General features: G+C 24.5%; 1 protein-coding gene across 2 annotated transcripts in view; it reads left to right on the top strand.

The window, feature by feature from the left end:
- The window catches only part of LOC135923444 (gamma-aminobutyric acid type B receptor subunit 2-like), a 69,139-nt gene that overhangs the window by 30,086 nt on the left and 23,115 nt on the right, over positions 1–15,938 (top strand). For both annotated transcript variants that reach the window (XM_065458185.1, XM_065458186.1), the window contains exons 3-12: positions 2,683–2,853; positions 4,549–4,656; positions 4,720–4,785; positions 5,445–5,636; positions 5,933–6,166; positions 7,642–7,702; positions 7,898–7,981; positions 14,921–15,071; positions 15,413–15,545; positions 15,758–15,865. In XM_065458185.1, the coding sequence (XP_065314257.1) occupies positions 2,683–2,853; positions 4,549–4,656; positions 4,720–4,785; positions 5,445–5,636; positions 5,933–6,166; positions 7,642–7,702; positions 7,898–7,981; positions 14,921–15,071; positions 15,413–15,545; positions 15,758–15,865 (1,308 nt within the window). The remainder of the gene's footprint in view (positions 1–2,682; positions 2,854–4,548; positions 4,657–4,719; positions 4,786–5,444; positions 5,637–5,932; positions 6,167–7,641; positions 7,703–7,897; positions 7,982–14,920; positions 15,072–15,412; positions 15,546–15,757; positions 15,866–15,938) is intronic.

The following is a 15,938-nucleotide window of genomic DNA, read 5'->3' as shown; positions in this document are numbered from 1 at the left end:
AGGGATTATTAAATTACTTTATATAGATATATGTATATATTAAATAATTAAAAATTAAATCAATTATATATCAAATAAAATTCTTAATTTTCAAAAAGTCCATTAGTATAAAAATGACTATTTATTGATTGAATTAATCAATTATTTCAAATCTTATAATGAAGAGTAACTAAAAGGCAGATTTTCACTTTCAATTTGGGAAATTAATCGATAAATTTAAAAAAAATGAAAATCTTCTAATTAAATTTTGAAATCAAATATATAGAGATAATGTCGCAGTGGCTTAGTTAGCTCTTATTTATTATTTAGCCCTTCTAAAGAGTTAATTTGTTGATTTAGGCGTGCTATCATAGGCGTAATCAGAACTATTTCCAGGGAGAGGTCATAAAAAGTTTTAATTTTTTTAACGTTATTTTAATTATTTTTTAAAACTGATGCATAAATATAATATAGAATATTCCAGATTTTTTTAGGTCAGTTTACTTTATATAAATTAGTGATCTGCATCGGACCTAATTTTTCAAGCCCGGCCCAGCCCGAATTTTTTAAATGAAATTAAGTCTTTAGAAATATTATAATTACTCAAAATAAAAGATATATGTCATATAGTGTCTAGTTCTATAAATAAAATCAAATACTTTTATTTTGTTTAAAAAATTCAAGATAAAATTGTTAAATTTAGATGTATTTTAAAAAAATTCCAAAACCCATCCCGATCTGACCAAAATTTTTTAAAAAAATATTCCTAACCCAGCCCGAACCCAATTTTTTTTTAAAATAGGCCCGGCAGATCTCTAATATAAATTATATAATATTGCAACAAACTATAGCATTTGGTTTATATGATATATTTATAAAATATTATAAAAATCAACTCAACGTATAAATGTAAATATTTGTGAGTTGTTAATGATAGCAGAAAGTAATTAAAGAATATTTATTGTCTCATATGCCATATAATAGTGCTGAATATTAACAATCAAATTAGTAGAGATTATCATAAAATATGATTTTTATTGCACTATTAGATAATTTTTGTGCATTAATTTGCAATTTTTATTATGGTAGCAGAAATTATATAATTTTTATACTCTAAATTTAGTATTGTCCTTTGTTTTTGTTGTAAAAATCAGTTTCAACAAACATATATAATTTATTTTATATTATCTTTTTGTATTTGATTTTCGGTAGTTTTAATTTTTTATTTACAAATAAACATCTAAAGATCATTTAAGATTGGTTGTTGGATAATTTAGATAGAATACTATAATTATAAAGGGTATATTACATAGACGATTGAAATAATGAGTTTGTAAAGAATTCAATAACAATAAGTATATACAAATTCAAATTGATAATATAGTTTTCAAAAGTAATAATGTTCTAATATCATACCGCTAAACCAAATTAACAAAATGTTCAATTCATTAATAGATATACTTATATATCGGGTTATAGGTGATTTATAAACAAAGACCATTAAGTGGTATATGTGCTTAAAAAATAAAAATACCTTATTTATATAATAGAAGAAAAATATTTTAATTGAAATTTTTTCATATTTTTCTCAAAAATTGTATTAATATAAAAAATATTTTATTCAAATTTGGAAACTATTTTTTATTTTAATAATCAAAACATTCACAATTTCTTCTCAATATTTGATTATTTTTATTCTAATATTCCCACAAATTTATCATCAATATTTGATAATGCTTTTTTATCTAACTATTCTTTATCCATCCCAGCATTTTCGTACTCTGCCATAAGTGCTAATTCTACAATAATTGACCTTGAAAACTAATTAAATCAAGAATAAAATATAAAAATTAAAAATAATATAAATTTATACCTACTAATGTTTTAAATATATTTTTATCTTTTCTCTATTTATATAAAAAATATAAGATGCCAATTTCAGAAAATAAAAATGAGATTACAATTTTAAAATATAATATTTTCTTACAAAATTAAATTACTACGTAAATTATTATTTCTATTATATTTTAAAATATGTATTGTAGTTGAACATGTATAGATTATCAACATTAGATATACAAAATATATTATTCAATTATTTGAAGAAAAATTTTGAAATTTATATTTTCTGAATTTTAATAACTTGATGTTTATATTAACGGGGTTGGGGTTCTTAAATTAAAAATTTTCATAAGGAATTATTTTAATAAATAATTTTTATTATTATATTTTATTCTTCTGATTGGGGTCTTTTTAGAAAAAATAAATAAAAGAATCGTAAACCAAAAAGACTAAAATAATTTTTATATAAAAAAATTATTTGGATTTTTAATTTTTTAAAGATTAAAATAAAGTTTAAAAAAAATTTGAAAAAAATATTCAATTAAATTTTTCTTCCATAACATATAATTGAGATATTTTTATTTTTAGGTACTTCAAACTTACTTAATATACCATTTAATGGACTTTGAATACCCCTAACCCTGTATAAACGATGGATTATTTAAGATAATATTATAAATTAATATAATAATATTATCATTATAGCTTGGTTGGTAAGAAATATGAGCTTTTTTGACAGGGGTTTTTAGTAAATATTCAAATTTAGGACTGCTAGGAACACTTTTTTATATGCCATTTATATATTCTGCCACTTTTAACCTATATGCAATTAATGTATAATCAAATCAAATATATAAAAAGGTATCATATGCTGAAATGCATCCAAAATTCAGTTCTCGTCAAACCTATCCAAACTTCTACCGAACAGTTCCCAGCTTAAATTATTTTAACTTTGCCGGAGTACAACTACTTAATACCTTTAACTGGACAAAAGTGGGTACACTTTTCCAGGATGACCCTCAATACTCTTTAGTATATATATTTTATAATATTGTTCTACATTTTAATAATAATTGAATAAATTGTTCATTTTAAGTTTCGTTAAAATAGGCATTATAAATATATATAGCGGAGACCCAAAATAAGGAAGAATAATAAGGATTAGATTGTTTGGAAGGAATTTAGTCGAACACATTTTACTTGCTATCCTTATAGATTTTTCTTTTAAATTGATGAATTATGAACAATATAACATATACTAATCCTTTCAGGCAGGGTAATATGATTGGAAACCATTTACAAAATATTTATTTTATACTTAATATACTTAGATCATCTTTATTGAAACCCCAAAAATATTAGAATTGATTTACTTTATATAATTATATTTGAAACCGGAATTAACCAAATATGACTTTTATTATTTCTAAATTTACTAATTAATAAAGATAAGATTTTATGTTTTTAAAGCTATTAAATGATTGATTGTGATAGTTAAAACAGATTTACTAAGATGAAGGTGCAATAAATGCAATGTCTCTTAATGTAAAATTTTTTTAAAAAAATCATGCCTCTAGATCTGGCTGGAACAGGTGGTATCTATATGATACCACTAATTTTTTAAATATTTTTGAAAAATTTAAAGTATATTCTATTCATATAGATAAAAAATAAACCTTATTATAACAAAAAGATAAAATCATCAACATATCCATCACTGATCATTATTTTGCTTCTTTAGAAAAAAGGGCTAAAAATTCCGCTTAATTGAACAAATTTATTATCAATTCTGTATTATTAACTATAGTTTCTCATGCAATGTAGAATATGCGTATTAAGAATTATAAGTTTTCTTGATTTTTAAATATTTAAAAACTAATTACAAGGGATTTCTGTTCATCCACTTTTTGTTCAAACACAATAAATTCAATAATATCAAATTAATCTTATAGATAAACATATTCTGAATCATTAGAAAAGTTTATATATATTTTATAGAAAATATTCTTCGTTAGAAAATTTAATTTGAATTTTTTTTAACTTTGAACCAACGTTGCTGTACTTTAATATTAGTCCATCAAAAAACAGGGGTCAAAATATCAAAATTAAATTAAATTAACTTTTGGGGGCTTTAAAGTGTATTAATTTGCAGATAATATCATAATACACAATCTAAATTAAATTTAGGGATTTTTAAGAATTTTATTAATTTTTTTATAAGTATATTATATAGCATTTATTTTAATCAAAATAAAATATAAATATGCAATAATTAGTAGGAAGTACCTCAAACCAACCAACAACTTGCCCACTAATTTTATAAATGTCATTATATGTTTATTTATTTTTAAAAATTGTTAGATTAAAAAAAGGGCTTATTCAGATTAAGAATTTATTATATAAGATGCAAAAGATAAAGTTTGAAATTATATTTTGTTACATTTGAGCTCAAACAAATTTTCCTCTTGTATTAATTAAAATGTTGAATATTTTTAAAATCCCTTTTAGCCAATGAATGACATAATTCTCTGTATTAAGTTCAAATTTATTAATTTGTACAATAATAGTTTTGATTATATATGGAGTAAATAACGTTCTCCTGTATCCAACGAGCCTCTTTCTCAATTTAATTAATAAATATTTCAATTTATCATCAGACTTATCTATTTAATGATAATCGTTTATAAATTAATAACTTAACTATATATATGATCTTTTATTAAATAGCCACACGACGACTTACTCAACAAACTGGATATTAATAACCTAAAAATTGCCATGTCCAGAAGTTTTAACACCCCTGAAAAATTGCGAGAAATTATTATTGAACTTAAGGTAAATAAATAATTATTTATTAATTTATTTAAAATTTGTGTATCTCTTTCAAAAAAAAAACAGAACGAAGATATAAGAATATTCGTAGCTTACTTCAACGAAACCATGGCTCACTATGCATTTTGCTACGTAAAATTCAAAACTATACATTTATTAATCGCACTTTCATTATACGCAAGATAAATTTTAACTAAATAAGCAGATCCAGAAGAATAAAATTCTCGTCTGAGATCTCTAAACTTAAGTGGGAGAGTGAATCTGGTAAATAATTAGTAAAACTAACGCTATTTCACCATTTTCTTGATTCACAAAAAGATTAGCAAAAATTATTTTTTAAAATAATAACAAAAATATTCAAATCCGGGAATTAGAGCCCATCTCACTTCTTTGTAGGTCTCTAGAATTAAACGATCAATTTGATAATTATGCTTCTTACCACTAATAAAAATCTCAGCTTTTTTTTAAATTTATCCACACAAAAATAAAAATAGCTCAAAATTTATTCAAATTAATTTAAAAAGAGATATATTGAAGGAGGGTGAGGCTTCTCCTGGCATTTTAAACCTGAGAAGGCATTTAAAAAATATTTTGCCATTTCATTGTCATCATACGCAAATATAATTTAGTGTATATACATTTTAATATTATATTGATTGTAAAATATTTATAATATATCTTTTGAAAGATCTTTTTATTAAAAGATAATTTCCTAACCAAAAAAATTTATATTTAAATTTAAAATTTAAATCTAATTAATTTTCTAATATTTTAAAATCCGAATCATTAAGATATACATGGAATCTCTTTACGGAGCCAAATATCAATGGGTACTTTTAGGTGGCATGGTCGATATATGGCTGAAAGTTGATATTAGCCCCTTGCCATGTTCTCGCGATCAAATGTTTGAAGCGTTGGAACATATGCTGAGGGTAGATATTTTACCGATCAGTACATCGGAGACGAAAACGATATCTGGATATGTTAAATATATTTATATATTATTTCCCCATTTTAAAAATAAAACTTCTAATTGTATTCGTAAAGGTCACGCTACATAAAAACGAGTTTTGAAATTTTTAAATTAAATCATATCTGCCGTGTATGAGTTATTATATGATGAAATTGTGTTGTAAATCCTAAATATCTTAATAATTTTATTTAACAAATAATTGATACCAAGCTTGGACCATTAACTCAAACATCTATTTCTATGCCATAAGAATAAATTTATAATAAATAAACTAGATTTTATCATATATTTAAAAAAAAAAATTAGACTGCCAGCGAATATTTAATTCAATACAATAAAATGAAGGGGAACTCCTACAGCAGATTCCATGGCTATGCCTATGATGGGATTTGGGCAATAGCTTTAGCATTAGAATATGTTAATGCTAAGCTTAAAAGGCAAAACAAAGAGATTACCTTGCTTAATTTCAATTATGATTCCCAAATGTGGACAGAATTATTTAAAGAAGCTCTAAACGCTACCAATTTTATTGGAGTGACGGTAAAAAAGAATTTTTTTTGGAATGAAATAGGTAAAGAAATAGTTTTTAGAAATTTTTAAAATGCTGTAATCATTATTTTTAAAATAACGCATTACCCTTGTATACCATAGCGTTCTAGCGTTTGATTGAGAAATTGACCATTTAATAAAATATATTATATACAACTATTACATTTAAATATGAAAATAATTTGGAATTAATATAAATGATAAAAATTTTAATGTGCAAACGCTCGAAATGTATAAAATTTGGAATTCATTTTACATTCGATTTTTGATTTGCTATCTTTTACCACTATGCGCTCAAACGCTAGAACACTCTTGGCTTTAGCCTTATTAAAATGATCATAAATAGATAGTTTTTGTATTATTATCTTTATTATACTTTATAATTTTGAAAATAATTTCATAAATAAATATATATTTTATATCAAACATATATGCCGCCAATAAATATTTCCCTGAAAACATTTTTGCCTGTATAAATGCTATGGTAAAATTTTTGGAATTTACTTCGTAATTTATTTTATATCATTAATATAAAGGAATACATAAGTATTAAATAATATAAAAGTGTTTAAAATTAATTAATATTTGATTGAGATATGGTCAATGAGACAAAATATTATCTCAATAATAAATAAATAAATTTAATTTAATTTATAAATATTTACTTCTAAATTTATAAAACATCTGCTTATTTAATTCTATAAAATATTGAATTTAATGTGACTATTTCCAACTTATTTATAAATCATATGACACGCAGAGTCCTATCAGAGTTTAGAACCGGAGCCATTATTCCTTCTAACAGGGTCAAATCCATAAATTTTACTATTCCTCAAATTTCTAACTCCATATTTATTAGTCCTCATTAATTATTGATGATATTGTAAAAATATTTTACAAATCAGCAACATAAATGGGTTGATGAGAAGCCTTTCACTCAGATTGTAATGCAAGAACTATTAATGTTCCAAAAATGTGATGATCTGAGGCTATATATAGGTTTAGGACAATTGGGTTCAAAACAATGCTACATGATATAGATTGAGTCAATATCTATTTTAAAAAATATAAAATATTATGGCTTTTGTGTGAATTTTGGCAAAACTCTCATTTTTTTCATCATAAATAAAATGAAAGGAAAATCAAAGATATATGGGATTCATATGTGAAGGGCCAAGACCTGATTTAAATTTGGCCATGCAGAATTTATCATTAAACAAAAGGAAGTTACACAGCGATAACCATTCGCTAATTTCTATTTTAAATATTGCCACTTAACAAAATTTTTGACTATATTTCATCCAAGCTAATATAAATAACTTTTAAAAATCCAAATAAATTCAATTGATAAATTTTCATAGCAGGTAAAAATAGTTTGAGCGAAATTTTTTGGACTCGTGGTACTACTATTTAGTTAATATATTTTTTAAAATAATGATTTAATTAAAATTATTGCACTCTTATAGGGATTAGTGAAATTTTATAACGGAAATAGGATTGGATTTCTGCAAATCAATCAAGTTCAAGGTTTTAAATAAAAATTTCAGATATTTATAATAATCTATATCATTATAAAAGAAATTTTTAAAACTTATCATAAGCAATAGCAAGCATCACTCGATTTTAGTAAGTACTCAGATTTTATTATAAATCAATTTATTCTTTAAATTGAATTTTACACTTATGAATGGATAAAAAATTATTGATTTAAATAAAAAACAGATAAAAAGGAGATGAAGATAGCTGAATATGACGGTATCAAGGGTGGTATATCTTTTACCAAAGGATTCAATTTATCATGGGCAGGTCAGTTTTATATTTTAAGAGAATATAGTTTATAAAACAAATATACATACTACGCATACAATTTAAAATATATAAATACTCGGTTTTAAATATATCATATAAACATTTATCTTAATTATACCTATGGGGGGAGACAGCTCCCCAAATAGATAAATCCCCCCCCCCTCCAACTCCCTCAGTAATTTTGTAAATTAAAAATGTTGGGTATATATTGAGAGTTTTAACCTTTTGCTATGTAGGTTTGGTTTAATTAAGGTTCCAGATTTCAATTTTGAAAATGTTCTCCCATCTGAAACCTATATAAATGAAACATACATGGCTATTGTTGTTAAAGGTAGATTCTGGGTTGCTCTAATTTCTTCCCAATATGCAAGAATATCAGTGTTTTATTAATCCGCTTGATGCCGTTAAAGATTTATAATATCTATTTATCACTCTTATTTTGTATTATGTGATATATTTTGAATATTACCATATTTTTTCAATTTCTTTAAGAATTTTAAATCGTTTTCAGCGTCAATAGAATTATCTTGGCTTAAACTATTAGAAGAAAGTGAATTGCCTATCATTCTAAATCATTACATGTTAAGTTTTCATAGGTTCTTTACTAGCCCTGTTATCATGACAGTTTAAGATATTGAGATGCACAGAATGAGTCATTTTTTAGCTTTATCTATCTTTATGATATGGAGAAGATTGGCAAATGTGGTATTAAATTTTTTTTATTTCAATAGTAAATTTTAAAAGAGATGAGTTGAAATTTCCTAATTTAAACAATTGATATACCAGTGACGATGCGTCCATACAAGCAAGGGAAGCATTGTTTCCCTTAAAATTTCTCCTAAAAAATTCAATAAACTTAATATAAAAACTAAACTCACTTCGTTAAAAAAAATTTATATAATTTTTATTACGTTAAGGAAAATTATTATTATTTTTACTACGTTAAAAAATTTACTATTATTTTTACTATGTTAAAAAATTTACTATTACTCTTACTACCTTAAAAAATTTTCTATTATTTTTACTATGTTAAAAAAATATACATGATGGAAGCAAATTTAATATTGCTTATTTTTTTAAATAAATGTTTTAAAAAATCATGTTCATACGATATATTTTTGGTGTAATTTTTTTATTACGTTAAAAAAATATACCTAAGGAAAGCAAATTTAAAATATATTAATTTTTAATAAATAAATAGAATATCATATGGTAATATAATTTTACTTAAAAAATAAACATTGAGGAAGCAAATAAATAAATGAGTATAATATTAATAAATCACAATTATATAAAGTCATTAATTTTTGCTATTTTTTATTGATTGAGATCCAAGTTCCCTTTTTTTACTCAACGTTATAATTGAGAGCAAAATAGCCTAAGTCTATCCTATGCATAAAGTGTTTAATTAGGGGGTTTCGGTGATTGAGAGTGTAAAGCTGAGATAGTTGCATTTTATCATGTTTAGGGCTAACCTTTGCCGTAGATAGTATCCCTCATTGAGATCCTCAGTTCTAGCAGAGATCCGTTTTTCCAACTCTTTAAAGAAGGCCAGGGCATGAGAGTCGAATGATGTTAGAATCATGGCGATTAGTGGTAGGAATGTGTAGTTGGCAAGAAGCGATGGCGAATATTTAGCGAGTTTATTTGTCTCGGTGTCTAGTAGAGCGTCTCTATTTATATTGGTAGGGGAAAGAGGATCGATGCAGGAGAAATTCCAGGTTAGTAATTCCTCTCCTCTTCCAAAGAATCATCGTAGAACCATCCCGTTTACTATCAGAGTTGTAGAGGTTTGAAGGTTGATGGAATGCCGGCAGATTTTAAGGCCCTGGCAATAGTATCATTGCATTTTGAATGCCTAATGAATCTGCCTCTGCAGCGCTTTGCAGTGCAAAGTGTGACCGCCTTTGGAGTTGATAGATATCTGACAGAGGATACAGTGATAGGGTATCATATCACAATTAAGTCTAAGACCGATCGCGTGACGTAGGCTTAGGAGCTGGTCAAGGTTTCGCGATGGGAAAGCCTCGAGAAATTTGTATCCGGAGTCTGCGGAAATGGAGAAGTAGCGAATGATCCTGAGGTTGGCTCCTCTTTAAGGAATGCAACGGAGTTGCTAATTAGAGGTTACTCCCAGTCCTTCTATAGTGCCGATGAGGAAGGATCGACTAATGAGAGAGGCTTGCATTGATCAATTGTCTGCAGAAGCAAGGGGTCAGGATGTGAGTGTGTTTATAATGATCTCGCAAGACAAGCGAGGATATGAACGCACTAACGGAAAGTAGGGAAGGCGACCTTATGCCAACCGCCAGCCTTGGTTGTTAAAATAGCCTGTAACCAAGATAGGTTTCCAAATTTAAGAAAGAGTATATCTGCTGTGAGGCGTTTAATCACGAGCTCTTGCGCAGCGAGGTTGATATCGTATTGAAAGATTCGTTACGATCGGAGTGTATATAAAGTTCTTGGGATTAGAAGGTAGTTCTTCAATAGGAAGAAAGCTTGGTAGTCTGGGTGGCGGGATCTAATATATCTTTGATTTCGATTGAAAAAATATTATTAAAAATTAGATCAAACAATATTATATCAGTACTTGATCATTTTACTCAAAAACAAAGACGGATTCCATTTTTTTATAAATCTTATTTTTCTATTGTTTGTAATAAATAAAAATAATTAATTTTTTGCTTGCTTCTCTAATAGTAAATTAGACGCTTCGTCACTGTGATATATATTTTATATTTTTATAACTATATTAGCAATATAATATATAGTAGATAACATAATAGTTCAAAAAGATAACTCCTAGAGTTAAATATTTTAAAGAGATACAATTACAAATATTATGAAATTTACATTATTTAATATTTTCAAAATATAGTGTATGCAATATACTATATCTTTTTTAAACTTATCAAAGAAATCTTGAATCCAACATACAAATTATTTAAAATTATCTGTATCTCAATCAACTTTGCATTAAAATAGTTACATATACTGTCAAGTTGGACAGGATTTGATAAAACAAGACTTTTCTCTATTATAACAAATTTATTTTATTATTACATAATCATCATTCTATATAAATATTATGCCATTATATAACATTATATAAGGAAAATAATAGTTAGATTTGAATGTTATAATAATATAAAATGAAATAAGTAAAGTGGAAATATAAATTGCCAACGGTCTTGATTTTATATAATAAAAAATTATTTTTATAGAAACAATTTGAATAATTAGAATGAATGTTTATCAATAAATAAATGTCAAATGGTATAAAATTATTCTAAAAATTAACTAAACAATATTTTATATTAAATAAATTAATGTATCGGATATGATAACAGCTACTTAAAAAAAAAACTATTTTAGAGATTTAAAATAATATTAAAATGATATTATTTAAGCTATTTAATAGTATTAAAATGATATTATTTTTGCTATTTAAAATAGTATTAAAATTATTATTTTAAAATTTAAATAAACAATTTAATCCAATTTAGATATTTAAAGATAGGGTAATATATGACTAATCGTCATATTGCCAAAAATATACTATATTCTATTAAAATCACCATACATCCATCATTACCCCCATAATTATGAACCAGGTTATGAAGATATAATTATATAATAGGAAAGTGAAGACATAGATGCCACACAAGGAGAATACGATTACAAATATAAATTAAGCATATTAATATTTTTTGAAGTCATAGTAAAGAATACCAGAAGAGTTATCTAAATTAAATTTTATAGAAATCACAATTATTATGATATTAATTTTATATGCAGTATATCATTTATTTGATAAGTTTATTATAATAAATTTCTATATTAATATTGATAATGAAATGGAAATAATACATAAAAAATTATCTAGAAATTATGATGTTGATTTATTTATATTTACTAATTATATTTTTATTCTGATATTGTTTTTATTATTCTAGTATACAGTTTAAAAAAATATATATTTATATTGCATCACCTTATAAAAAATTTGTCAATTTAATACAGCTACAATTTATTTGATATTTTTTATAAATTTATAATAGAGCATATTTTATTTAAAAAATAAACTTGTTTCATTTTAATTTTGACTATTTTAAAGTTTTAAAAAATGTAACTTGGACTTCGATACACTAAATAAGATATTAATATCTTATATCTTATTGCTAAATATCAAGTATCTTGTGTCTTAAATACAATGTTTTAATCAGCATCTGTATCTTTGCTAAATCTTGATTATAATATATTATTATTATATTTGATATATTTTCAGAGACGGTGGGAGAAGGAGGGAGGTGAAATTCCGATGTTAGCTAAAATACTCTCAATGATACTATTCACATCAAAAATAAAAAGCTAATCTTCCTTGGTGTTAAATTTATCTACCATTTTACGTGATATATAGCTCTTTTGCCCACCATTTTAAAATATCCTATCAAATTTTTAAAACCTTTTTCACTCCAAAAGTAAAGTAAAATATTTCAAAAAAATGATATCGATTTGATTGATACTATGAGAATAGTTGAAAGCATTATATTGGAACTTAGGGGCATTAGGGAAAATATAGAATGCGAATCTCATAAATTATAAAAGGTTCTTTATTAATAAGGCAGCACTTGCAAATCTACAAATATTATTGCGCAGAATCCTTCCGAATCTATTTCAAATCTAGATATAAAAAAAATTAAATATTATACAGATTTTTATTATGGGTATGGTAAAGTGTCCATGATGCATTACTAGCTATACGGAATACGGTTGATAATGTTCTAAAAAATGCCATAGGTGCACCGCATAATTTCAGACACATTTTAAACTATTCTAATATATTAAAATTATCATATATTTTGGCAACTCTAATCATTAGTAATTCTACCAGAACATTTTCTTCTTTAACATGAGTAAATAAAAAACCTGAGAAGTAATGTTATCAATTGGCTCTTTCGCAATTTTAAAGGTAGCTAATTTAATATTTTAACCAGAAAAATATTGCCTTAGCCTCAAGATTTAGAAAATAGATGCCATTTATGAGCATAATCTACAGGTTTGCTTAATATTTTTTTGAATAAAATATTGAATAAGCCGTTTTTAAAAATCAGTTTAAATCACATCGTTTAATAACACTACTGAGAAGTACTACCTTGCAAAATAAATTGAATAGGTTAGCCATTCTTAATATACATAGGGTGTGACACAAGCACTGATGAAATCTTTGAAAAATCTGCTACATTATAAAATTTTCCCTATTTATTAATACACCATATTATTTTCTATGAATATTATTTATATTATACGTAATAATCTTACGAATATTTTTGTGCATTAATCTATATTTTCGACATTTATTCTTTTTAATATACTTTAAATTTATATAATTTATATATCAATTTCATATTAAAAAATTTTAATTTTTTTACAATGTTTTTTTTGAGAAATTTTTTTTATAGAGACTCAAATTCACATGTCTATTTTGATATTTTATTAATTTATACTTGAATTTGCATATTATAAATTGTCTATTTTATAGTGACTAATTCTAATAAATTTCTGAAACATGAAATGTTCTTAAATAACTCTTAGAATAATTTTTAATATAATAGTATGTGATTATATAGTGCGTTAAACGTTATTTTAGAAGTTTAACATCGTTATTTTTTTCTTTACTGTTCAGGAATGTTTTTACTTTATATAAACGCGTTAATACTTTTTTTAAAGTAAAATAGTTCGTTCCTTTCAAAGGAAAATATAATCATAGATTTTGCAATATTTTTATTTTTTCGCCGATATTATTATGATTGAATAATAGTTGTCAATTAAAATTTACTAAATATAATTTATAATTATTATTTACATTATTTTCTAACTTTTTATATATATATAATAATATTTTTTTACATTTTGATTAGATAAAATTTACTATAATATTTCTTTGTAGAATTTTGATCAGATAAACAAGAACTTTTAGCACAACAGCTTTTGCTGTGCTAAAGATTAGTTCAACTGATATATAGATATAATATTTTTTAATTTATTCAAGATTAAATCCATATTGGCCTTAAAAGTAACTTTGCAAAAATGTTAGATATAACTACCCTACATCTTTGCCTAAATTAGCTTCAAAAAACCTTTGCCCCTTAAATATTTGCCCAGGTAAATGAAGAATCAAGCGTAGCTTTGTTTTTTACAACACAAAAAAAAGTAGTGCGCTTAAAGAATGACCAATATTATAATAATATAATTTGATCTGAAAACTCGGTTAAAATCACATAGTTAATTGAATTTTAAAAAAATATTTAATAAAATATGATGTAATTTAATTTTGGATAGTAATCTCAAAACTGGCATCTGCACTGTGGTAATGATGATTTTCTTCAATTGAACTTATATCATAATCTTGCACTTATATTTAAGTTCTACCATATTTTAGTAAGTAATAAGTAACGTTGCTAAAAATAATTTACTCATTGCTTTCCATAATACGAATGACATTACTATTTTCATAAAAAATAACGATAGTATTTAGTAGCATTGAGTTTATGTAATTAAAATTATATTTTAATTAAATATATATTACATCTAAATTGATTAATTAAAAAGCGGCTATTAGCTTTAAGAGTTTGTATAAAATTATTTTTGCTGGATTTAGACTACATATGCGAATTTTCTACCCCCCCCCCCCTCCCTCCCCCAGTTAAAATATCCTGTTTATGGTTATGTATATTTGTCTCAATTTAGAAAAAAATGTAATGGGAAAGCTTCAAATCTTATTAAATTACATACCGCCTAAGCATTGTTACAAAGAAAAATTGATATAACTATAATTTAGAGTTTGATTAAATTTGCTAACCTATAATTAATACAATCGTATTTAAGAAAACTTGTAACATATATTATACATCAATCTATTTCTAATTTATTAAGGTAAAGGACCTCCTATAGCCTCTCCAAAAATCATATACACCACAGTTCATATAAACAACATTATGTATATTGTGATATCCAGTTTAGCTTGCATTGGTATCACATTGGCTATTTTATTTTTAGCCATCAATATTCGTTACAGAAAGCAAAGGTTAAACATAATGATGCACCATCTACTCTATTTGATCTTCAAAACTTTTATATATTTTACACTATTTTTTTTTTCATTTTTCAAAATACTATATACGGAATCTAATCGTTTCCATAATCTTATTGCTATTATATAATCGATAGATTTTTTGAATGAACGATTATAATAAACCTTTTATTTTAAAGGTCATTTAAAATATTTTGGTTGGAAAAAATTGAGACAATTTGATTAGGACTTTATTTATAGTTAATACTTTTATTGTTCTGAATCTGAATTAAACATTTAAACTATTATTGATTAATTATTTCAATGCAAAATTTTAACTTATGTTTTTAAAATAGGCATATCAAAATGTCCAGCCCACTATTAAACAATGTGATAATCTTTGGCGGAGTATTAGCTTACATCTCGATCATTCTATTAGGGATGGATTCTTTAAACGCCCATAAAAATTCGTTTTCGCATCTTTGTATGGTATAAACCAATATTTAACATGTGAAATTGTTTAAGGTGTATTGTAAATGTTGGTTGAGATCGTAATATAAATTGAGCCTAAGGTAAATCATAGATTTTTGTCCTAATTAATATTGTTTTTGGGAAAAATATTAGTAGTAAACATTATCTTATCAAAATGAATGACAAATATTCTTTTATTAAAATTTTATCAATTGTCAAAAATAATTTAGGCTAGGGTTTGGATATTGTCACTAGCATTTACATTAGCTTTTGGGGCGATGTTTAGCAAGACGTGGAGAGTGCATGCAATATTTACCAATGTAAAATTAAATAAAAAGGTGAAATTAATAAAAATTTTAATAATAAATTATTTTTAATGGTTTATTAATAAACACCAATATAAATTTTAGA

The sequence above is a fragment of the Gordionus sp. m RMFG-2023 genome, chromosome 2, assembly GCF_954871325.1.
Source record: "Gordionus sp. m RMFG-2023 chromosome 2, tfGorSpeb1-WG-v2, whole genome shotgun sequence".
Taxonomy (NCBI): Eukaryota; Metazoa; Nematomorpha; class Gordioida; order Chordodea; family Parachordodidae; genus Gordionus; species Gordionus sp. m RMFG-2023.
The sequence above is the reverse complement of the archived record's forward strand: the minus strand, read 5'-3'. Positions and strand labels throughout refer to the sequence as shown.